This window comes from Epinephelus fuscoguttatus, linkage group LG19 (genome assembly GCF_011397635.1).
Source record: "Epinephelus fuscoguttatus linkage group LG19, E.fuscoguttatus.final_Chr_v1".
In the NCBI taxonomy this organism is placed as follows: Eukaryota; Metazoa; Chordata; class Actinopteri; order Perciformes; family Serranidae; genus Epinephelus; species Epinephelus fuscoguttatus.
This window is the reverse complement of record NC_064770.1, coordinates 34,052,161-34,075,512: the sequence shown is the minus strand read 5'-3', so window position 1 is coordinate 34,075,512 and position 23,352 is coordinate 34,052,161. Positions and strand designations below refer to the sequence as shown.

General features: G+C 41.6%; 1 protein-coding gene across 1 annotated transcript; it reads left to right on the top strand.

Annotated features, from left to right (window-relative positions):
* The first annotated feature begins 133 nt into the window (after window positions 1-133).
* On the top strand, window positions 134-22,558 carry top3a (DNA topoisomerase III alpha). Its single transcript, XM_049561783.1, has 20 exons — window positions 134-801; window positions 2,280-2,339; window positions 2,430-2,503; window positions 2,623-2,698; window positions 3,084-3,192; window positions 3,584-3,727; window positions 4,292-4,462; window positions 4,570-4,670; window positions 6,715-6,789; window positions 6,941-7,023; window positions 7,414-7,624; window positions 8,438-8,623; window positions 8,810-8,939; window positions 10,086-10,199; window positions 10,350-10,515; window positions 10,694-10,840; window positions 12,103-12,225; window positions 16,609-16,736; window positions 16,785-17,360; window positions 20,880-22,558. The coding sequence occupies exons 1-20, from the start codon at window positions 574-576 to the stop codon at window positions 21,041-21,043; spliced, it is 3,066 nt and encodes a 1,021-aa protein (XP_049417740.1). The 5' UTR covers window positions 134-573; the 3' UTR covers window positions 21,044-22,558.
* Window positions 22,559-23,352: the final 794 nt, after the last annotated feature.

The following is a 23,352-nucleotide window of genomic DNA, read 5'->3' as shown; positions in this document are numbered from 1 at the left end:
TCCGATGTTGAAATAGTAGGAAAAAAAATTCAGATTTAGGGTGGATTTCCTGTTTAACGTTAATATAATATCACAAGGACATTTACTCAACAATTGTTATTATAAAAAAACATAATATTCATACTTATACGCAGCGCATGTAAACGAAAGTCAATCTGAAGGTACTTACTGTATTATTATTATTACAGTCCTATTTTATTCAGACGTTTTTGTTGGTTCCTGGATTTACGACAGTTTTACGACCTTGTTTACGGCAATATTTGACAGGCGAGCGCGTAATTTGTAAACAGAGCTAACAGCCTGACTCCCAGAGGTCGACGCTGCCTCTTTTTAAGTTTTCAGTCGGCAATTTTTGATGGACTTGGATTATTTTTGTCATCTTCTCTCTTTTTAATTCACCGGGAGCGCATATTGTAAAAGCGGTGACCACTTTTTAAACACTTTGTCAAAGTTTTGTACATGGCTTCAGCTAGCTACGTTAGCTAACATGCTAACCCAGTGGGGAGACAGTACGTTAACGTTAGCGGTGAGGCTGCCTGGAGGACCGGCTGCTTCGTGTGAGAGCAGCCAGGCATGCTAGTGCACCTCCTCGGGAGATCTTTGCTTCGATCGGGACTACAGCGGCTCGGGGTCCAGCGGAGGTGGTTTTGTGCTGCGCAGAGGGAGCGGTGTCCGGACACACCGCAGCAGGCAGACATGATCCGGGGCCGGGCTCAGATCAAACGGGTCCTCTGTGTGGCCGAGAAGAACGATGCGGCTAAAGGCATCTCAGAGATCATGTCCAGCGGCAGGTCCAGGAGGGTTAGTCACAATGACTCGGCATTAATTTTAATAATCGATCATTTAAGTCTTCTTTCAAGCAGCACTGCTAAACAGGGTTGGAAATTAGCACCAGCCAGCAGTCAAATGCTGATAAATATGCAAGTGGCTGCTAGATGTGCCTCATTCACCTCAAACACACCCAAAGATAACTGATTGAGTCTATTAAATGGCTGCTAGATTTTGAAATCCACCAGCCACAGTGACAGGTAGACAAAAATGAATTTCTAACTCTGCTTTCTACTTTTAGAAATTACATAAAACTTGAATATCTTTTGGCTTTAGGCTGTTGCTCAGACAAAACAAGCAATATGAGCATACCTGCCTGGGCTCTGGGAACTTGTAATGGTCATTTCTCACTATTGTCAGACTATAATGTTACAGAAATTGATCAATAAAAAGTAATCATTAATTCCAGCCCTTAGTCAGATGATGTTACTGTTCAGGGATCAGTTTGTTTCCTCATAGTGAGTGAATCTTTCCAGGTTGTGGCACACCTCACACTGGATTGCAGGATCACTTTTACTAATGATTTGTTATAGTGAATCCATTGTTAGACACCAGGATTTTAGCCTAATATAACATTGATCTTATAAAGAAACCACTGGTGTTCAAAGTCACATGCTCCCCAAACACCCTCACCCCAACTCAAGCGATTTGTCAATTAATCACCTGGTTAGATATTTTTAAAGCAATAATTCACTGGTTCCCGCCTCTTAAATGTGAACAATTGCTGGTTGTCTCAGTCTTCTATGAGGGTTTACTGAATATCGTTGGGTTGTCGACCGTTAGTTGGACATCATAACCGATTTTTTTTTCCCCCAAGTGTTTTTATTGGGCTAAAGATGAAATCACACACATCATACTACAGTTTCAGCACTCATTTAATTTTACAGGAAACAGTTTTGAAATGATAAGCGCTCATATGTAGGAGAACACAAACAAAAACACGTTAACAAGACAAAACGTAGGTGTATTAAATACTCATGTATGTATCAATAGATTTGCATTACAACGGACAGCATAAAATGGAGGGACACACGAGAGACTGGAATACAAGACCCAAAGTCAGCTATTCACAACTTGCACCAAAACTGTAAACTTCATTGGGAATTTAATAATTATAAATTACTCGTAGCACCTTTTTCTGGATTATGTTTTGTTAAAAAAAAAGAAAACTTTTCATATCTAGACATAACAGACAACATATACGCCAATACCAATATATCTGTGAGAGGCAAATATCGGCTGATAAAATCGGCTGATCGATAATATCAGTCGGGCTCCAGTAATTATTGATTGGTATTATGATAAAGCAACTTTTTATTACTAAATTAAGCAGTTTATGGGTAAATTAACAAAATGGGATTGTCTGTTTCTGGCTAGTCCAGTGACAAAGTAACTCATGACATTGAAACATCAAATTGCTCCAACACTGATTGTCTTCTTTTCCATTCCAGAGGGAGGGGATGTCGAAGTTTAATAAAATCTATGAATATGAATATCATCTCTTTGGTCAGGTCAGTGGATACCGTGAAATAATTACACATGTACCTGTGTGTCTTTTTTTGTGTTTCACATTTTCTCATTATGTCTCCATCTCGCTCCAGAATGTGACGGTAACAATGACGTCAGTATCAGGTCATTTACTGGGTCTGGAGTTTAAAGCACCGTTCCAGAAATGGTAAGTTGAAATAGCTTTTATATATATATATATATATATATATATATATATATATATATATTCAGCATCACATTATGTGTCAAATCAGCTGAATGTATTTGTTCCTCTTCTCTCCAAAGGCACAGTTGTAACCCAGTGCTGTTATTTGATGCTGAGGTAGAGAAGTACTGTCCAGACAACATGATACAAATTAAGGTATGCTTATATGCTGCTGTCCTCCCAGGAGCCACACTAATACACAAAAACAGATATTTTTTGTATTTAAATTAAGCTATGGCATCTGTCACTCGTTCTGGAGCCACATTATGTGTGTTACTGTGATGTTTGATGTTTGATTTGTGTTTGGACCAAGATTTACTAACAACTCTCCGCCAGTTTGTTTTTTGTGTTTTTGCTCCAATAACTTGCACAAGTTGGCAGCAGACGATGTACTTTTTCTGCCTTTTCCTCTCTCTCTTTATTAGGAGGTCACAGTTTTATTGAGAAGAAATAGTGATGATTATGGATAGTAGATATAGACGTGACAGATTCTCTCACTCTTCTTTACTATGATTTCTTTTTTTCCCCTCTCTGTCTCCAGAGGACACTAGAGAAAGAGGCGAGACAGTGCCAGGCCTTAATCATCTGGACTGATTGTGACAGAGAGGGAGAAAACATCGGCTTTGAAATCATAGATGTCTGCAAAGCAGGTATGATGGTTATATGTGTGTGTTGTTTTTGTATTTGTTGTGTGACTGCAGGACAAGTGAGCATGTATGTGAAAGCCTTTTTAACATTTTGGGGAAAATGCATAGGCCTGCTTCACAAAGTTAGATGAGAAGATTGATACCACTCTGATGTCTGTACAGTAAATACAAAGCTGGAGCCAGAATACAGTTAGCTTAGCTTAGCGTAACATATAGACTGGAAGCAGAGGGAAACAGCTAGTCTACCTCTGTCCTAAAATCCACCCACTATTGCCACTTAATATGTTATGTCTCACTTGTTTAATCTGTTCAAAATGAGGACTAAAATTGGCACGTTTTGTGTGTGTTTGTCCAAAAATGGCTCCTGATTATAGTGTGTGTGTGTTGTTTTTAGTGAAGCCCAATTTACAAGTCTTTCGGGCAAAGTTTTCTGAGATCACCCCCAACTCCATTCGGAGAGCTTGTGAGACTCTGACGGAGCCGGATGCTAACATCAGCGATGCTGTGGATGTCCGTCAGGAGCTGGACCTGCGGATAGGTAAGAAAGCACTCTTAAACCGTACTTAATGATACATAGTGACACACTAATGCGGGGGATTAGATTCTTTTAGTATTATTAAATGGCTCAACTGATGACAGCACAATCACAATTTGGTGACCTTGATTAAATGTCACTTCACCAATCATACAACACTTTAAAAACATATGAACAGAAGTCAGTTACATTCAAGCCCTCGACAAACAAGTTCATACAATGCTGATTTAGCCTACCGCCACCAGGGAAAGCTCTGTATTTTGAAGTGACTTTACCGAGCAGGCGCACCAGCCAGAGCTACAGGGGGCGGGAATGGGGGAGAGAGCGCAGTGACAGAGCAGCAGCTGTTGCGGAAAATCCTAAGAAACGTTCAAGACTCTTAACTCTTCAGTTAAAAAAAAACTCAGAAAGGATTAAGTTAACAAAATGAAAGCGACTGACAGCAGGAAGCTCACACTCGTCAACAGAGTTTATGTAATTACTCTCACTGCCAGAAGGGGGAGACAAAAGTCCCACACTCAAGCTTTAATATGACCCCATCCTCTCTCCTGTACTCATCTCCTGCAGGTGCGTCATTCACTCGATTCCAGACGCTTCGCCTGCAGAAGATCTTTCCAGAGTCTCTGGCCAATCAGCTGATCTCGTACGGCAGCTGTCAGTTTCCCACTCTGGGCTTCGTGGTGGAGCGCTTCAAAGCCATCCAGGCATTCATACCCGAGACTTTCTACAAGATCAAAGGTACAAACTCATCTGTGCACAGACACGTAGATCAGTTGTGTTCAAGTTCTCAGCTGATACTCACTCCTCTTCATGCCTTCTGTTCTTTGTGTCTGTCTTTGTCTCAGTGCTGCACGAAGTGGAGGAGGACACTGTAGAGTTCAGTTGGAAAAGAAACCGTCTCTTCAACCACACAGCTTGCTTGGTGCTCTACCAGATCTGCATGGAGGTAAGCGCCTGTTTTATATCATGTTATTGATTTGTTTTGTTACGTTCGTTGTTACTAGTTTATGTTTGTGAATATAACGTTGACACCCTTACGCTTTTAGTCTTTGGGTTACTTGTTTAGTTTGGTCTCTTGAGTAATAACTCAGTTTCTTCAGTAAAATCTTTGTTAATTATTATGAAAAGTTGTGTTAACACACATTATTGAATAAACAAACAAAGAGAAGTGCAAGCAATTGTATCACATGTATCTTTACATATTCAAAATGTATTGATTTTTTTTTATATTTTATGGGAAGATATGATCAAGTTATCATTTGTATAACAGTTGTGCATCCCGTGTAACTTTGAATTCATAAAGAAAACTTTTTTTTGCATGCCTCCATCGTGAATGAAGAATCAAAATCGCTCTATTCTCTATACAAAGTTGGATTTCATTGACAAAACAGTAATTTTACCTCACTGAACACAGGAGCTGCTGCCTCGATCAGTGAGTTTGTTTGTGTTATTGTGTGACTTTAAAGGTTTAGAGAACATAGATGAATATAACTAGGGTTGCCCCCATTAGTTGACCAAATGGTCGTCAACCGGAAAGGTCATTGGTCGGCAAGATTTCATTGGTCATTTAGTTGCAGAAAAAAAACAAATGTGAAACTCTATTAGGAGCTGCGCCTTGTCAAAATAATTTAAAACCTATATGACTTGACCATGTGTGAATGTAATTTGAAAGGACAGACACAGGAAGTGTCCACGCTCAGCAGTCAGACAGCAGTCAGGTTAATTTCCAGGGCTGGTACCTGCGGTTATTCCACAGGCTAGTTAATAACATGTCGGGCAGGAAATCCAAAGTGTGGGATCATTTTGAGAAGGTGAAGGACGAACCCAAGGTGATATGTAAACTCATCTTCATTGGTCGACTACAAACATGACGTATCATCTGAAACATGGAAGCAGCTACATGCCCATTAGCCCACAGCGTCATTAACAGGCGGCTCGCTCAGTGTGTGACGTGCACTTGGAGATAAAATATTGGCCTATATTAATGAAGGTTCATTAGTACGGTTTTGTATTTCTCTGTAATGTAGCACAGTGTTAACAATGTTACTGATACTATTCTTTCTCACACCTTCAACTCAAACCACCAAAATATATCATTAAATAATTAAATTAATGTCATAAACATGCAGGTGACTAGTTGACTAATGGCCCTAAATGATGACTATTGGAAGACTAAGAACATTCTTAGTTGGGAGCAGCCCTAAATATAACGGCTTTAGTTCCCTGACAGTAAGGGCTGTCTGTTTGGGACGTACTGGGCATACAGCTGGATAAATGAGACTTGGATTACACTGCACAAGTTTTGTGACAGTTTGTAATTGGATGCTGTGATATAGTTTTGCTGTTGACCCTTATAACTTCCCAGATTCAGTGTAACAAGGGGTGAATGACTGATTTAAAGGGTCATTTGCAGTGTGAAATGATCCCTTTAAACAGCTTTTGCAATGATGTTCCTGCATCGCAAAAATGGGTGTGAGGTCAGGGCGTCCAGTGGCCTAATGGGTCAGAGATACAACATGGCTTGCAACATCACCAGGGTTCAACATGTCAGCTCTCTTTCCTGTGTTTCCTGTCTGTATCCCAACTTGTTGCTGTCACACAGGCAAAATGCCAAAAAAAGATTTTTTTTTTTTTGCTGTTGCATAACAGATGCAAAATGTATTAATACTAAAACACAGCAGAAGCATGGCAACACATAAATTGCGTCTGAGTGATTCATGTAAAAGCTAAAATACGCTGATAGGTGATGTAACCTGCGTAGAAAGGCACCTGTGTGCGTTTGTTTATTTGTTTGTGTGTGTATGTGTGTCCACTCTGTGGTCTAAGTGCCCACATGTGTAACCTCTCCTCGACCTTCAGTTATTACATGATGAGGACACAGCAGTAAATTTGAACGTGTTGTTGTCGACCTGCCGGGGAAAAAAAAGAAGCGTACTAAAAGCCACATGTAGAAATGTACACACAAGAATATCCTTTTCACTCATATCCAGGATCCCATAGCAACAGTCACCTCAGTAACCAGCAAACCCAAGAGCAAGTGGAGACCGCTGCCTTTGGACACTGTGGTAAGAATACAAAGTCAAACAGACACACACACACACACTCAGCACTTGAGAGAGAGTCGTGTTTGTCCGCTTCATTGTCCTTGTATTAATACCCCCTTGCTGCTTTGTCCCACTCTGTCTGAACAATCTTCTACTTTTAAATGACTGACAGGAACTGGAGAAACTTGCATCTCGTAAGCTCAGAATAAACGCCAAAGAGACCATGAAAATTGCAGAAAAACTCTATACCCAAGGGTGAGTGCACGTTTGGTGATGTACATTCATACTGCAGAGTTGTGTCTTGGTTCGGCCATATGCTGAATGCCCTGTTCAGTTTATCATCCAACAGTGTTTATTTGATATTTTATTTGAACGTGTTTCAGTCAGATATCTGGCTTGCAGCCACTTCATTGAAGGCTTTGTAATGTCAAATGTATTTATTGTTTACCAGGTCGGTAAAGCTCCTCAAAGTCATGCCTATTTTTATACATGGAAAGACACCATCTGGCAGGGTGGTGTCTTTCTTTAATAGATGAGTTTACATGCAGTGTCACATTACCTGTTCCCTCCTGGTCTGTCTGTGTGACTGCATGTTTTTTTTTTGTTTTGTTTTTGTTTTTTTTCTTGTTTTTTTTTTCTGCTCAGGTATATCAGCTACCCCCGCACAGAGACAAACATTTTCCCCGCAAACCTGGCTCTCAGCCCCCTGGTGGAGCAGCAGACACACAGCCCAGTGTGGGGGACGTTCGCTCAGAGGGTGCTCGACCAGCCTGGGGGTCCAAATCCAAGACAGGGCAAGAAATCTGACCAAGCCCATCCCCCGATACATCCCACCAAGTTCTCCAATGCGCTCCAGGTAAATCTGGAAAAACTGGAGCTCAGTTGTTCAGATGTTCCCTTTTTTTTACCCTCAATTTTTCCCCCTGGGGACGACATTTTAACGAGACGATAACTAAAAAAATGTACTAATTTTTCCTACCAAAATGTTCTTTTTTGAATCATAATAAAATAGGCATGTCACCATATTGTTTATTAAGTAGTCAATACCAAAACAAGTGAAATTCCATGATTCTGGATACCCGTTTCAATACTACAGAAAAAATAAATCTCATATACTTACACTTAAACTCCTTTATTAGGAACATTAAAGTTAAATTTTATGATTAATTCCTGATGAGCTGCCTCGGACGCAAAGTACTACTCTGTGTGGGTTCATGAGATTTTGTTGGCATTAAAATATATAATAATATATAGCCTTACAGTAGATTAACATATGTCGCCTCCACTTGTGTAGTTGTTCAGCACTTGTACATATCAAGATGTGACTGTTTTGGCTCCCTTTAGCTCATCTGGTAGAGCAGGTGCCCCATATCCAAATGCCTTGTTCTTGCTGCAGTGGCTGCAGGCTAGGTTCCAAACCATGGTTCTTTGCTGCATGTCGTCCTGACTCTTTATCCCCCTTTTTTGCTGACAGCTGTCCTATCAGTTTGGCATCAACTTGGTACCGAGGTATAGACTCTCTTAGCACCCCTATAATAAACAATCCTCATAAAATACAGCCACCAGTGCCTGTGTCCGACCCCTCAACTGTTTCTTTTATTATCAACAATGTGATGGGAACAATTGGCCCAAAGATTTCACGGATTGCTTCTGCTTCCTCTTTGTCCAGGGCAATGAAGGACGTGTGTATGAGTTCATTGTGCGGCACTTCCTGGCGTGTGTATCCCAGGATGCCGTAGGGCAGGAGACTGTGGTGGACATAGACATCGCCAAGGAAAACTTCTCCACCTCGGGACTCATGATCATTGCAAGGAACTACTTGGAAGTTTACCCGTATGACAGGTGGAGCACCAAGGTATGGTGTGTGTGTGTGTGTGTGTGTGTGTGTGTAAATAACAGACTATGAATGTCAAATAATTGTTGGTCTCATCTTCTAAACTAAATAAACTCAGAGAACATTCAGAGCGTGTTGTTTGTGGTTCCAGTCGCCTGCCGTCTCTTGCTCCATTTCCAGTAAACATGCTTTGTATCTGTGTGGCAGGTGATTCCAGTGTATGAGCAAGGCTCCCAGTTCCAGCCCTCTGCTATTGAGATGGTGGATGGACAGACGAGTCCTCCGCAGCTACTCACTGAAGCCGACCTCATATCACTGATGGAGAAGCATGGCATCGGTACAGTGCAGACACGCACAACCACATGAGTCTGCAGCCAAATACAACCAGAAGTAAAGAAAATTTACCTCAGTGAAAACTGTAGAAACATCCCTATACCTTGATACATTTCTATCATCTCATGTCGTCATCACTCAGCCCGTACGCACAGTTTTTTTGTGTGTGTGTCGGGGTGTTTGGTGACCTGTTTACACTACATTTAGGTTTATAGTAGTTTTTCAGTTAGAGCACGTAAACACTTACCTTGAGCAAACTTAACGTAAGCAGCAACTTTTGTAAACCTTACACTAACGACTTTTCAAGTGATTTCCCTGATGCAAACAAATTTCCGATGTAGGAATAAAATCACCACAGTTTTTTGCCAGAGTTGCAGCATGCTCCTGTGATCTAGATCATTTTATGTAAGGTGATCATAAAACTCAGCCCTTTTCTCATCTTGATGTTCGGACAAAATCAAACATGTTTAAAATTATTGTAAGTCTTCAGTCTTGGCTCGTGCAAATACTGAAGTGCAATGACTTGAACATCGTCATCAACCTATGGCTGCTCTCTCAGCACCAAACAAGAAGCAGTAAACCAGGTAGACAGTAATCATGGAGGGGACTCCAGGGAGGTGCAAGAACATGAACAAGTCTTGGTTCTCTTGTACTGTGGAAAAGGAGGACAAACTGGTAGAGTTGTGGAGTGAAAAAAACAGTTTGCCGCTCATTCCCACGGTCTCCTCCAACTAAAATATTGCAGCTGTCCAACGCAGGCTGGTAGCAGGTTGAGGCAATAAATGCAAAATGTAAAGTTTGTTCACAAATACAGTTTATCTTTATGGATTATATTGATGCCAAATTGACAAGAATACTGTCGACATATGATGACTTTTATCTTGTGAATCTAGAGTCACGTGTTTTTGCAGACACTTAATCGTTAATATGTCATATTTTTTAAAGCCAGTTTTGCGTAATTTTTCCAACCAGGAGCAGGATGGAAAATAATCTCAGAAGAAATCTAGTTGGAGATCCCTAGTCTTTGCAGAACCGTAAAGTCTGTGACTAAAAACTCGCATTGTCTTTACATGTGAAAGGGTGTCAGACTTTAGTCTTTAAATGTTTTAAATGGTTTAACTGTTCTGTGTACAAACTGTGTGTATTACAGGCACGGATGCAACTCACGCAGAACACATTGAGACCATCAAGAGTCGCATGTACGTGGGCCTGACAGCTGACCAGAGGTTTCTGCCTGGAGAGCTTGGCATGGGACTGGTGGAAGGTATGCACACACACACACACACACACACACACACACACACACACACACACACAGTAGGTTTTAATACATAGCGATGTTGATAGGCTCCTTTATGTCGTTGTCTCTGTCACTCAAATGTGTTTGTTATCAAATGTGTGTGTGTTTGTTTAGGCTACAACTCCATGGGCTACGAGATGTCCAAACCGAACCTCCGTGCTGAATTGGAGGCTGACCTCAAGCTGGTGTCAGAGGGCAGGAAGGACAAACGGAGCGTGCTGCAGAACCAAATCCAGAAATATAAAACCGTCTTCATTGAGTCCGTCAGGAAGGCAAAGAAGTTAGTAAAAGTTTACCTCAGCATAGAGTTGTATATTTCTGATGCACCGTCTGCACCCAAGTGAACAGAACGGTGCCATATTTTACAATGATGGATTACTAACACCTGTCCTGTAGTCATTGTAGGATGCTGGCTGTTGTTACTCTGGTAAGAAGTAATTTTTCTGTCGTTGTCCCAGGTTGGATGAAGCCCTGTCGCCATATCTGGGTGCAGCTCATGAGATCACTGAAGCAGAGCAGCAGGACATGGAGATCCCGCTGCCTGTCAGGAAGTGCCCTCACTGTGGGCGGGACATGGTGCTGAAGAAGAAGAGGGAGGGAAACAGGTGAGACGAGACACAAGGCAAAGTTTAAAAATGTATCATCACAAGAAAACGAAGATGGTGCCCATAAATACTTCATTCTGAATTTACTGAATGCTCGCCTCCTCCCCCGTCTCAAAAGGTGGCACCGATGCTCTCATTCACTTCTCACACTTTAAGAGATCATGCCAATGGTTCTGCATATTTTATCACATTAACTGCAGATCTTAGTTTGATTCTTTACTTTGGTAGTGTGTCATGATCTCATTTAGCAGAGACTTGAAATTTTGTTAATGGCACATGAATGCAGTGTTAATGTTGCTGCTACAACAGCAGCTTTTTGACTTTAATCTATCAGATTCACGCTGTTATTCTTAGACATCCATGTTTGCTAAATGTAACAACACGGCTCAAAAGCTCACAACTTTTACAGGGTGTGTGCAAGTACCTTTAAAGTCTGAACAGGGAGTCTACGGCTATTAACAAGTTAAATTTATGGCATTTTATAACCTTTTCAATACAACCAAACTTGCTTTTGAATACACACCAAAACACATTGATGTCCGCTCAAAACGAACAGCTCTCTGCATCAATTTGTGATATATGTCTTGACTTATGACTAAATAACTGCTTTGCTACTTAATGTTTTTATTGGGGGGACAAATACACATGTTCTAAATGCTGAGGGGAATATGTCCCCCCCTTAAAGAGAGGCCTTAAATGTCACTAAGTAGTCTCAACTTTGAATTTGTGAGGTCTTAATTGCCACAAATACTTGATCTTATTTCATTTATCCATCTTTAATTTCTTTCAGTCAAAAGCTCCTCTGCGTCAAAGTCCACATTTCTGATGTTAGGAATCTTTAAACTTTTACTTTTTACTTGCACTTACTTGTTGATAAAATCTTGATTAAGCTAATTCTCTCTAATAAACATATTCCTACATAAAACCTATATCTGCAAGGGACTACATGAATTTTTATACTTGCCTTCAATACTTGAATAAGAAAAAGATGATTTGTCAAGGAACAGTCTTAAATGTGATTAAAATGATCATGAAAAGGTCTTAACTGCTGCGAAAAGAGTTCCTGTAAGCACATAATATAAGTTTCATAAAATACAAAGCTGAGTAAATAGTCACTGTGATTGATTACATAAACCAAGCTTGTTTCAAGGCTTTGCAAGTTGATCGTCATACAAAAAATTACTTAAATAAATGAGAAGAAGATCACAGACAGTCATTATCCTCCTTTTTCTTCCTCTCTAACTCTTCCTGTGGTCCTGCAGTAAGTACCTGTCCTGCACGGGCTACCCAGCCTGTAAGACGGCAGTGTGGTTCCCCGACATGGTGCTGGAGGTCAACAGAGATGACAGTATCTGTCCCACCTGTCAGCCGCACCCTGTTCACATGTAAGTATTCATTTTATACTGGACCGTGTTTAATTTCATTTCACAGAGCTGGATCACAGGAAACCATGCAAATAGTTTATGATCCTGATGAGTTCAGACTTTCAGAACTTCTTCAGTTCCCATCTTCCTACCTGCTTTGCGTATTATTTTGTACTCAGATATTTTGCATGTGAATTGTGAAACATTAGATGAGCAAATTTGGATGTTGCTCATTCAGTTCTACATATGTAGAGTGTACGATATAATGTTTCAGATTTTGATATTATATAAAAGTAATTTGGATACTCACAGATTTTACATATGAAGTTCGATTTACTCATTGTCAGGAGTGCAACTCAGTCTGTGAAAACAGCTGTGTAATGTTTTGTGTGACGAAGGATGGAGCTTTTTAAAGTTTGATAGAATAACCCTGATGATGTCACCATCATCAGCCTCAGCTATACTTTGTATTCAGTGCTAACTAGCAAGTGTTAGCATGCTAAACTAAGATGGTGAACATGGTAAACATTACACCTGCTTTACATCAGCACGTTAGCATAATGAGCATGTTTAATTAGTCCCTTAATCATGGGGTGTAGCTGTGGCTCGGAAGATCAGTCTGCATGTGGAAGTATCCTTGAGCAAGATACTGAACCCCAAATTGCTCCCATGGCTGCTCCATCAGTGTGTGAGTGTGTGTTGAAACAACTCCCTAGCAGGTGGCACCTTGTATGGTAGCCTCGGCCACCAGTGTGTGAATGTGACTCGTAGTGTAAAAAGCACTTTGAGTGGTCGGAAAACTAGAAAGGCTCTATACAAGTGCGGGTCCATCCAATTATAGGTGCCTGCACCTGATGCACTGCTGTTTACATGGCAGATAATTGAAGAAGCGGGTGGTCTCCTGCTGAGAGTGATGCACGAGGAGCAGCAATGTCACTGTGGAAATTATCACCGGGCATTTAAGCAGGTTGTGCTACGTTCACATTTCAGAGAATACAATTGATATTTTCCTTGTTAGTGATGTGTTGTACCTCATTGTAAGACCTACACATCCACGGGCACACAGATGGGTGCTATTTGCACAACATGGGCACTGGCAGTGAAAGTAACAGCTGCATCGGTTTGAAACTAGCAATGATACTGTGCACCACTTTGTGCTAGTTCTAAGATAGGGCACGTAGTATATTTTATATATCTCACACAAGTCTCACAACTTTATGTTCTTACTTGTTTGTTTTAACCTAGATTTAAAAGTCCAGCTGGGGGTGGCAGGGGCTGCATATTAGTTTCAGCCAGAACCCATACAGTATATGCATAACATCTGTTGCATTGCAGTTTTTACCGGTTTGGTCCCTGTTAAATATATAAAATGGAAATGCAATACTAAATTGCTGAAGAACCCCTTTAAGCAAAAACAGAAATGAAAGACAGAGTTTATTTATGAAAGTTTTAAAGCAGAAAACAACCAGAATATTTGAATATTATATTCCTATATAGTTGCCCCTCACTAGTTTCCCCTTTTTCATCGCTGGTCTTTAAATTCGGTTTCAACATTGCTGCTCTGCTGGTTTGGTTTTACTGCGGCACTCTGTTATAAATACTTTGTCTTAACTTCCTCTCAGCACAGTTCACACCCACAGCATCTACACGTATTGAACATTGAATTAAACACGCTATTTTACTTCCACTCCAAGGACCCTGTGCTGCCTTGAACACACAGCTTTCATTTCTCAGATTAATGAGAAGTGTACGTAGGCGCAGCTTGTTGTGCAAACACAACAACAAACACAGATGAGGCTCTCAGTGACTTCGGCAGTGCAGAAAACTTGTCAAATTTCTTGTTTACACAGTGGGCGTTAACCCTTTGAGCACGTGCCTCGGCTCAGTCCAAATATAGGGCACGCTCGCGAGCATCGAGCCAAAGTGCTCCACACCAGCATCTGTTTCCATAGCAACCAATCTGGTACAGAGCTCAAAGTTGAACTACAGCACTTACTCTAAAACAATATCACAGTTTTTTTCTTTTCTCCCAGCAGTGTCAGCGTGTTGGATAACTTCAGATGCTGTGAACAGCGGACGTATGCAGTAATAAACTGTGAGCCCGTTTGTACCTGGTACTGATGCATCCTGGGTGATCTGATCACAGGTGCACAGTTCTAAATACAAGAAGGGCACCAAGATGCATTGTGATCTGATCACTCATACCCCTCGCCAGGATGGTGTGGGGCACATCTGTCCTGATGCATCCCAGACAGGGGCTGCATCATCAATACAGGAAGTGGTGGTTGTTTTTGTGACACTGCACTAATGCTCTATCACTTTCCCATTTAACAAGTTGGTCGAAGTGTTGCGTCACTGTCCATTATTTTGCAGACATGTTGAATTCTGCTGATATCTCCACCTGTATTGACACAACCGCTAACGTTATTAGCGGCTGTGTTAGCAAGCAGCCAGCTAGAGTATGGATGTGATAACTGAGCAGGGCCCTGTGACCTCCTAGCATACGAGACATAGGCAGTAATGAAATCTGATCGAGCGGTCAGCTGGAGACGCATGGTAGACACAGGCGTGAACAGCAATGTGTCCCAGCTGTCCACTTGTGTTCGGATCACCGAAACACATTTTAATACCAGGTGTAAACGGGGTATATTTCTTAATGCGGCAGTCTCACCAGTCGCCAAAGCCACTTACTTTATTATTCAAATTACTGTTGCACACCCACCTGCTATCGCCTGATGATGATGACCCTTGGGGGATTTTGGGAGATCCATCCGAAGTGGATCTCCGGATATCGGAGCCAAGACTTCCTCTTCTGTGCTCAGGTCATTTTGGCTGATCTCTGTAAGCAGATATCTCACTGTGAATGCAGAATGCACTTCAGCCAACGTGCCTCTCCACACCAGTGTTGGAAGGCATTACTGTAATCTCATTACATTTGTTGGTATCGCAGTAATGTAAGCCTTACTGTTCTAAATTCAGTAATCATATTATGGTAACTAATCAAACTATTATTCCAGGGCTGGTTGGCCATCTTTGACCTTTCGTAGCCATACTGGGTAAACTTCCTTCATACATTTGTACTTTGAACAGAAATCTGATTGTAGCTACAGTCTGAGTTTTGTCGTCTGTTCTTAGTGCACGGACTGAGCTGGGAAAGAAAGCTTTTATCTGCTCTGCTCCTCTTACTTATAATAACCTTCAAAAAGAGTTGAAGCTACGTGAACTGGTCTCTGCCTGATGTTAAAGCTCTTGTAAGTACAAGGATGAATGAGTTGATTGGGTCTTGTAATTGTGCGTAGGTGATCTAATATTTCTACACGTTACTGTATGTCTTATGTTTCTTATTGTGTGGTTGTTTGGCTGTAACTTTTTGTGTGCTGCTGTCTTGGTTGTTGATCTCAACGGGACTTACCTGGTTAAATATAGGTTGAGTAAAATAGAATAAAATTAATCATTGTTTGATAGACTCCTCCTGATGAGGTGTAACCACTGCTTTAGTGATAAACGTCAAATAAGCTGGACTAATGCAAGCGACTCCAGTGAGTTTGATTAAACTTGTAATCATCTGGTGCTGTCAGGAAGGCTGACATCTTTTATATTGTTTTATATATTAATATAGTTTTATTTTGAGGCAGTTGCAGCCTGTTGCAGTGCTGTCTGGATTCTCCTGAGCCATGTTTTTTTGCTGATGTGTGGGCAGAAGTAAGGTTTAATATTTATTATTGTTATCTTGTAATTACGTAACAATGCGTCTAAGGCAATGCTGCGGACTAACACAAAAGTAATGTAACAGGAAGTGTAAAAAATGACTCTCCACAGGGAGTTTTTAACTAATGTAATGCATTTCTTTCTTTTAAAGTAAGGAGTAATGTACAATACTTTTTTGAGTGACGACTCTAACACTGCTCCACACACACTCAGATGTGATTGATCAATATTACTCAGACTACAAATGGAAACCCGAACACTTCTGATACCACAATCTTGTACTGTTGCTTACAGACTCTGCATACATAAGCACATTTCTATTTATAGAGATGAAGTAATGATCGATTACTGTCTTAAAACTGGTTACATTCTCCTCAAAACTCTCCACACAGTCAATGAGGACTAAACTTTTCATTGCTTTGACACCAGTTTCATCTTAAAATCTTTAAAATGTCTGTCCTCTCTCAAACTCAGCCACATCCAAACCTCTGCGTATTTTCATCCATATTTAAAGCTTACAAACTGTTTCAGTTAAATTTACATACAAATAACGAAGCCCTGTAATACCTGGTGGATTTGGACCAGCGCAGCACAGTTCTTTATTTTCTGTTGCTGTTGGCTCGGCTCCATCACACTGTGTGTATACTGAGTTTGACTTCTTAAACATTTGTCTCCTGTGTGTGCTGCATTCTTCAGGTTGAAGTTCAAGTTCCGCAGGGGCAGCATCCCTCCCATGATGCCTTTAGAGTTTGTTGGCTGCATCGGTGGATGTGATGAGACGCTCAGAGAGGTGCTGGACCTGAAGTACCTCAGAGCAGGAGGAGGTGGGGGAGGCGGAGGAGGTGGGATGGGTGGAGGAGGAGGAGGAGGAGGAGGAGGAGGAGGTGGAGATGATCCTCATCCACCAGCTCCAAGGCCCCCCAGACCAGAGCCACCCAGAGCCCCACGTTCAAATCCTCGCCCTTCTCTTCCTCCTGTCCCCTCCTGGACTCCACAGCCTCGCCCTCCAGCAGGTGGTGGTGGTGGATCCAGTGTAGACACCAACGGTGATGTCATTGTGTGTAATTGTGGTCAGGATGCGCTCCTCCTCACTGTGCGCAAAGACGGCCCCAACCAAGGTCGCCAGTTCTACAAGTGCAACGCTGGGAACTGCAACTTTTTTCTGTGGGCAGATCAGCCAAGTCAGCAGGGGGCGCCACAGAGTCGAGGGCCTCCACTGCCTGCACCATCGAGGCCCTCTCTGGGGGTCAGTAACCACCCTGGAGGAGGAAGGGGGCTGCAGGGTGGTGCAGGAGGACAGATAATGTGTAACTGTAACGAGGCAGCGGTGACGCGCACGGTGCAGAAGGACGGTCCAAACAAGGGCCGGATGTTCCACGCATGTGGGAAACCAAGAGAACAGCAGTGTGGCTTCTTCCAATGGGCTGATGAGAACGCACCTCCACCAGGTGAGGCACACACACACACACACACACACACACGCTCTACCCTTATTAAGCTGAGGCTCGAAATGACAATCCATTGAGCCTAAAGCCTGATTTATGAAGGGGCGCTCGCTCGACAGAAATTAAAGAGCTGTGCAGTGTTCTCAATTTATGCTTCAGCGAAAGGTTTCAGTCGTCTCCATGGTAACTAGACGCTATCCTCTAGCGGGCTTGGTTAGTTACATGTCAGCCGCATCGGTATATATCCATCCTTTCAACGGCTGTTTGTTTTGTATCTATATTTGTGCTTCTTTTACATTTTGATATTGGAAGGATTTGATGAAGTCAGTGTGTTTGAGGAGGAGGAGATTTGAAAGTTGCTTCTACTGAGAAGACAACTGGGGCACAAGACAATGAGGTGGTCAGTGTGTCCATTGAACCAAACACAAGGGAGCGACAGGGTGAATATGTGACCCAATCACACTGCTTAACTAAATATGACAGTGTCCACGACATTGCAAAATTCTCTAGTTGCGTGACATGAAAGGGAAGTGTTCCTATTATTTTTTGAGTCACTCTAATGCACCACCTGACCTGGCATCACGGGAGCTTTAATTAAAGGCAGGTGTGCTGAAGTGAGTGGGGTTACAGTCTTTTGCTGCTGCCTATTTGGTTAGTTTTAGTATTTTATTGTTTAATGAAGTCGTTTAATACCCCATTGATTTGAACTTTGTTTTTGTAAAGGCCTGTTTATTTGGGGAATGTTTATTTGGGGATTTTGTTTTCATTCTTTTGAACGTGACAGTCAAATCAGTCAGTTAGTGTCATCTTGCAACCTTCCACACATCCTGCAAATCAGTCAACTCTAAAACCAAGCAAAGCACCTGGAACATCAAACAGTGAGTGAAACTAAACCAATGACAGTGAGCGGCTATTTTCGAACTTATTTGCAAGCTGCAATACAAAGTGTCGAGCAACAATTTTTGCTATCGAAAATACGTCATTTCTTTTGAGAAAAACTCATCAGAAGTGTCAAGTGCTCTGATATAAATCAGGTTTAAGGATGGCAATATCCGTCAGGCGGTCCACCACTTTAGTCCAGACTAAAACATCTCTATTTGATAGAGATCTGTCGGATAGATTGCCATGAGTTTTGGTACAGACATCCATTCCCCACTAAGGATGAAATGAAATAACTCTGGTGATCCCCTAACTCTCAGCTAGAGCTAGCATCAGATTTTTCCAAACTTTTTTTTGGTTTATAACTAAATTCCTGCTAGGGATGGGTCATGATTTCACTATTTCTGCATTATTTTATAGTCATTAAATTATTTTTAAAAAGTCAAGATGGTGCCTGGTAGTAACACAAAACAAACAGGAATTCTTCCAAGAATGGCTGAAAAACTCTCTGTGAATATCGACTAGTATTTTTGCTTAAAACGCACATTCCTAATTCCTGCAAAACTAAAGAAATTTCAAACAGCTGTACTTTGTGTTCAGTGCTTGCCATCACATCATATCAGCTAAACCTCAGTATGTAACTTTTTTGGCTTTAACCTACTATAAAATAACCGTTGATTGCACAGTGTAACAGCTATAGAATAATAACACCATCAGCGCAGGGTTTACACTGGACTTTTATTTTGACGGCGATTGTGGCTGCTAATATTCCATAACTCTGGCCATATAGAACAACTACTGCAGGTATGTTTTACATGGTAATACAACAGCCTTCATTTAAATGGTAATACAACACTTCAAATTAAATAACTTGAAAATAAGCTAGGCTAAATAAAGAAGCGGCTTATTAAACAGAGTGACTCATCGCATGTTTAGTGGCAGAGGCAAAGAGGAAAATGACTCACTGTGCCAAGCGTCACATCTCCACTCTGCTCTATGAGGAGACCTGTGGTGTGTTTAAGGTCTTCCATGACACCGCCACCTAACTATTTCAGCATGTCAAGAGAAAACTGTGACTGCTATGAATGTGGCGTGTGCTCTGAAGAGGCAGGGACACACTCTGTACAGCTTTGTTGGATAATTAGATCCGTGCACAACTTAAATCCTAAAAACTAGTCTGCATAGTATAAGTTTATATTTAAGTTGTCTTGCAACATATTTTATAGGTCACAAAATATTAGGCTATTTAATATGCTATTAAGGAATTTATTTATTTATTTGGCATGTTTCCCACCGGGGCGGCACGGTGGTGTGGTGGTTAGCACTCTCGCCTCACAGCAAGAGGGTTGCCGGTTCGATCCCGGGCGTGGGAGCCCTTCTGTGCGGAGTTTGCATGTTCTCCCCGTGTCAGCGTGGGTTTCCTCCGGGCACTCCGGTTTCCTCCCACAGTCCAAAGACATGCAGGTTAATTGATAACTCTAAAGTGTCCGTAGGTGTGAATGTGAGTGTGAATGGTTGTTTGTCTCTATGTGTCAGCCCTGCGATAGTCTGGCTCCAGCCCCCCCGCGACCCTCAAGAGGATGAAGCGGTTAGAAGATGAATGAATGAATGAATGAATGTTTCCCACCGAGATAACTCCACGTGATACCGGCGAAAAAGTCTGCACATGCCAGCTAATGTAAACCCAGCATCAGTGTTTAGACTGTTTCCCTATAAGCCTCGCTTTCACTGTGCAATTCTTACAACCCGGGAAAATGAAGGCTCGTATTTCGGCACAAAAGAAGTGCGGCACCCAAAATAGGAAGAGGATACAGTCGTGCTTTTGTTTTCCCCGTGAGTTTCTGGTAGCTATCCCTAGTTACCTAATGGTATCAATAGAGGTGCCAAAGTTCTTTGCAGTTTCTGTCCCCAGGAGCAGAAATGGAGAACAGTGGAACAACCGTCTTTAGTTTCTGTCAGCGGCGGGGGTCTTGTTCTGACTGTATTACAGATGGATCACTGAAAACCTTTGTTGCGTAAAGTTAAATATTTGTCTTTCAAAGCAAACAATTAGAGTTGTGGTACTTTACTTTTACCTGCTGACCAAGTGGGGACTTTTGGGAAAATCCATCTGTTTTGGTTTCAGTCTGTGGTACTCATACCATTACACTTAGTCACTTTACTTTCTCTTTCTCTTGCATCACGAGCAGACTGTGTGTCATTTCGAAGGGGGAAAACATCCGTTAATACATTCACATATACAATACATCACAGAGAGATATTTGCAGTGCATTGCATTTGATTCCTCACAGTTAAACGTCTCACTGCATTAATCTGGCTGTCAAATAATTTACACCACGAGCCTGGAGTCTTTGTGAAACACACTGTGTTTATTTAAAACATCTTCATACGAGCAAAACAGAGAAGATGTACACTGAGATCAAACACCAGAAAGAAAGCGGGAGAGATCAGCCTCACCTTAATCTGAACTCACTGATAAAGAAAAGCTGTCACGACTCACAAACACTTCCACTGAGACCTTGAGGCATCCACTTACCAGGCTGACACGGCGCTGTCAGTCCCAGTGTACACAGAGAAATCTGCTGCTGCTTTTCCTGCAGTGACCTGTAACCGCTTCATGTTGTGTTTGACCTGTGTTTTCAGTGTCAGGTGGGTTTGGTGGTGGATTTAACGGTGGTGGAGATGGAGGGAGGAGGGGAAAGAAGATCCTGCCAGATGCTAACAGACCTCCAGCTGCTAAGAAAGCTCGTACCTGCGGCATCTGCCACGTGGCAGGACACACCCGAGTCACCTGTCCCCAGCGGTGACCGCTGCTCTAAGACAATGTGAAGCTTATGAAGTCTGACTTCAAAGTGTGAAGTCAGATTTAATTTTTCAAACATGAAGCAACTCAGATCGTAAGTACCTCTTCGCAGGGGGTGGATCTCTTCTTCTGGTATTATCGGAATATAACCGAGAACTTGTCCTTCCTGTAAAGTCACATTTTGATGACAGTTCCAAGGGGTAAAAACAACTTCGATCACAAGACCAAAGTCATGTAAATGACTAAGGAAGCCAGAAATTATATTTCCCAGACACAGCTGTGCTGCACAATGATACCTCTGTTATAAAAAGGGTGCGTGTCCAAGACAATTTGTGACTAAGATCAATAGAAATGAGGGCTCTTCTGATCTGCAGTGTGCTTCTTCAAGATGAATGCCTGTTTTCTGGCCCCTGGGAGGAAAAGTAGGAGTCATTTTGGGGTCAGTGTATTCCCCAAAATGTGAAACTTTTCCATTAAAGGGACAGTTCACCCCAAATTCAAAAATACACATTTTTCCTCTTAACATGTAGTTCTATTTATCAGTCTAGATTGTCTCTTTCCAGAAATCATGACCTGGTCACTCAAGATAATCCACAGACCTTGAGCAGTATCATGTGGGAACTATTTCCTTTCTCCTAAACTTCACCCACCAACCTCACTGCACGTAAAGCATGTATCTTCTCATGGAGGAGAGGCTCGTGCTTGTGACAGCGTGAGATGTAAACATTGATGGCATCCTTCTCGGCTGAGCTGTCATGTTAGCTAGCTCAGTGGTGCTAGGTGAGCTAGCAGTGTATGCCCGCTTCCTTCTGCATGGTGATACAGTTAATGGGTGTAATCGTTAGAAAGAGAGTAGGTCCTTCATGAAACTGCTCACAACACAGTCTGTGGATGATCTTGAGTAAAGCCCCGATCACACAAAAGGTGTTTTAGCAGCTGGAGTTGAATTTTGTTGTTGTTTTTAATGAGAATAAAGTTTTTTGCTTGTGGTTTTTGCGTTGTGGAGGACCTGGCGTTTCTGCGCTCTAGGCACTTGGTGTTGTTGGCGGAGCACTCTGAACTCCTTGAGTTGAAAAAAAACTTCACCACAGAGTGGATAAGCGCCCTCCGTCATCTCTTTTTCCCCATTGTCCAATCGGATTATTTTATAGTCGGGCCTTCTGTGGTGGTCACGACAAAAAGTTTACAGTTCTGTATTTTTGATTTTGGGGTGAACTGTCCCTTTAAAGCACAGAGCAGCATTCATTAACAGATGTGTGCTCTGCGCTTTTACTTTCTGAACTCTTGCTGCCAGATGACAAGAGGAGTACATGGAGAAGGTGAACCAGTTTTAAAACGTGTAGGTGTTTGTAACCACAGTAACCTGAAGGTGCTTGACAGTTAATGTGAAATTCACTTATCTGGTCTCGGATCAAATTGACACCCTGTTTATTTATCTGTATTCACAATACTGACTGCTTGCCTCAGATCAGCCCTGTTGTCTTTAATGACTCAATGTGTATTTTAAATAAAAACCTATTTGCACAGTTTCTTAATAATTAAAGGTGTGATTTTGTTTTTTTTATCATTTACACCACCACTTAACATCTTCAACAGCACCCAGGTTATTTACATTTCCTGATTCGTCAAGGTCTCCTCTCTTGATAGTGTGTGGAGTTGTACGTATCAGAGATTTCTATATTAATATTGATGAATGCTAATCATCATGAAAGTGCTGTTACCTTCAATGGTAATTTATATCTTTACAGTCATAACAGAGGTTCATGTTATGAGCTTTGGTTCCACAGATTTAGATTTTAACTCGAGTCTTCAACTTTGAGCCAGCTAAACTTTGGAAACTTTCTTGCTACTATACATAATATAATAAACATAGTGAGATTATAATATACAACTTTTATCCCGAATGCATTTTGCCAAACATATTCAAGTAAAAAGTGTTACATTACATCGTTAAAGAGTTTAGTTTGTGCAAAATGGAGAAAAAATAGTGCTTATATGAGCACATTTTCTGTCCTGACCAGTGGTAGAAGAAATACTTAGATCATTTCCTTAAAGGGACAGTTAGGTTCTTATTAAGTGGGGCTGTATGAGGTACTTATCCATAGACAGAATATTACATCTATATTTCATCAGTCCATGTCGGCTGACGCCCCCAGTTTGGAGAAGCAGGCTGGAGTCCAACATGGAAGCTAAGCAATCTACTGCTGTGGAGGGGTCAGCAACAAAACGTATTTTAGCCACCTAAAAAATTAAATATCAGTTTAAGTGCACGCTGTATTGAGAGTAATTTCTGTCACGTATCGGTTCAGGAAG

Coding starts and splice junctions, on each gene's coding strand:
- top3a (XM_049561783.1), top strand. CDS start 574: ATGCTAGTGCACCTCCTCGGGAGATCTTTGCTTCGATCGGGACTACAG. Junction 2,699..3,083: donor ACAACATGATACAAATTAAG/GTATGCTTATAT, acceptor CTCTGTCTCCAG/AGGACACTAGAGAAAGAGGC. Junction 3,193..3,583: donor CATAGATGTCTGCAAAGCAG/GTATGATGGTTA, acceptor TGTTGTTTTTAG/TGAAGCCCAATTTACAAGTC.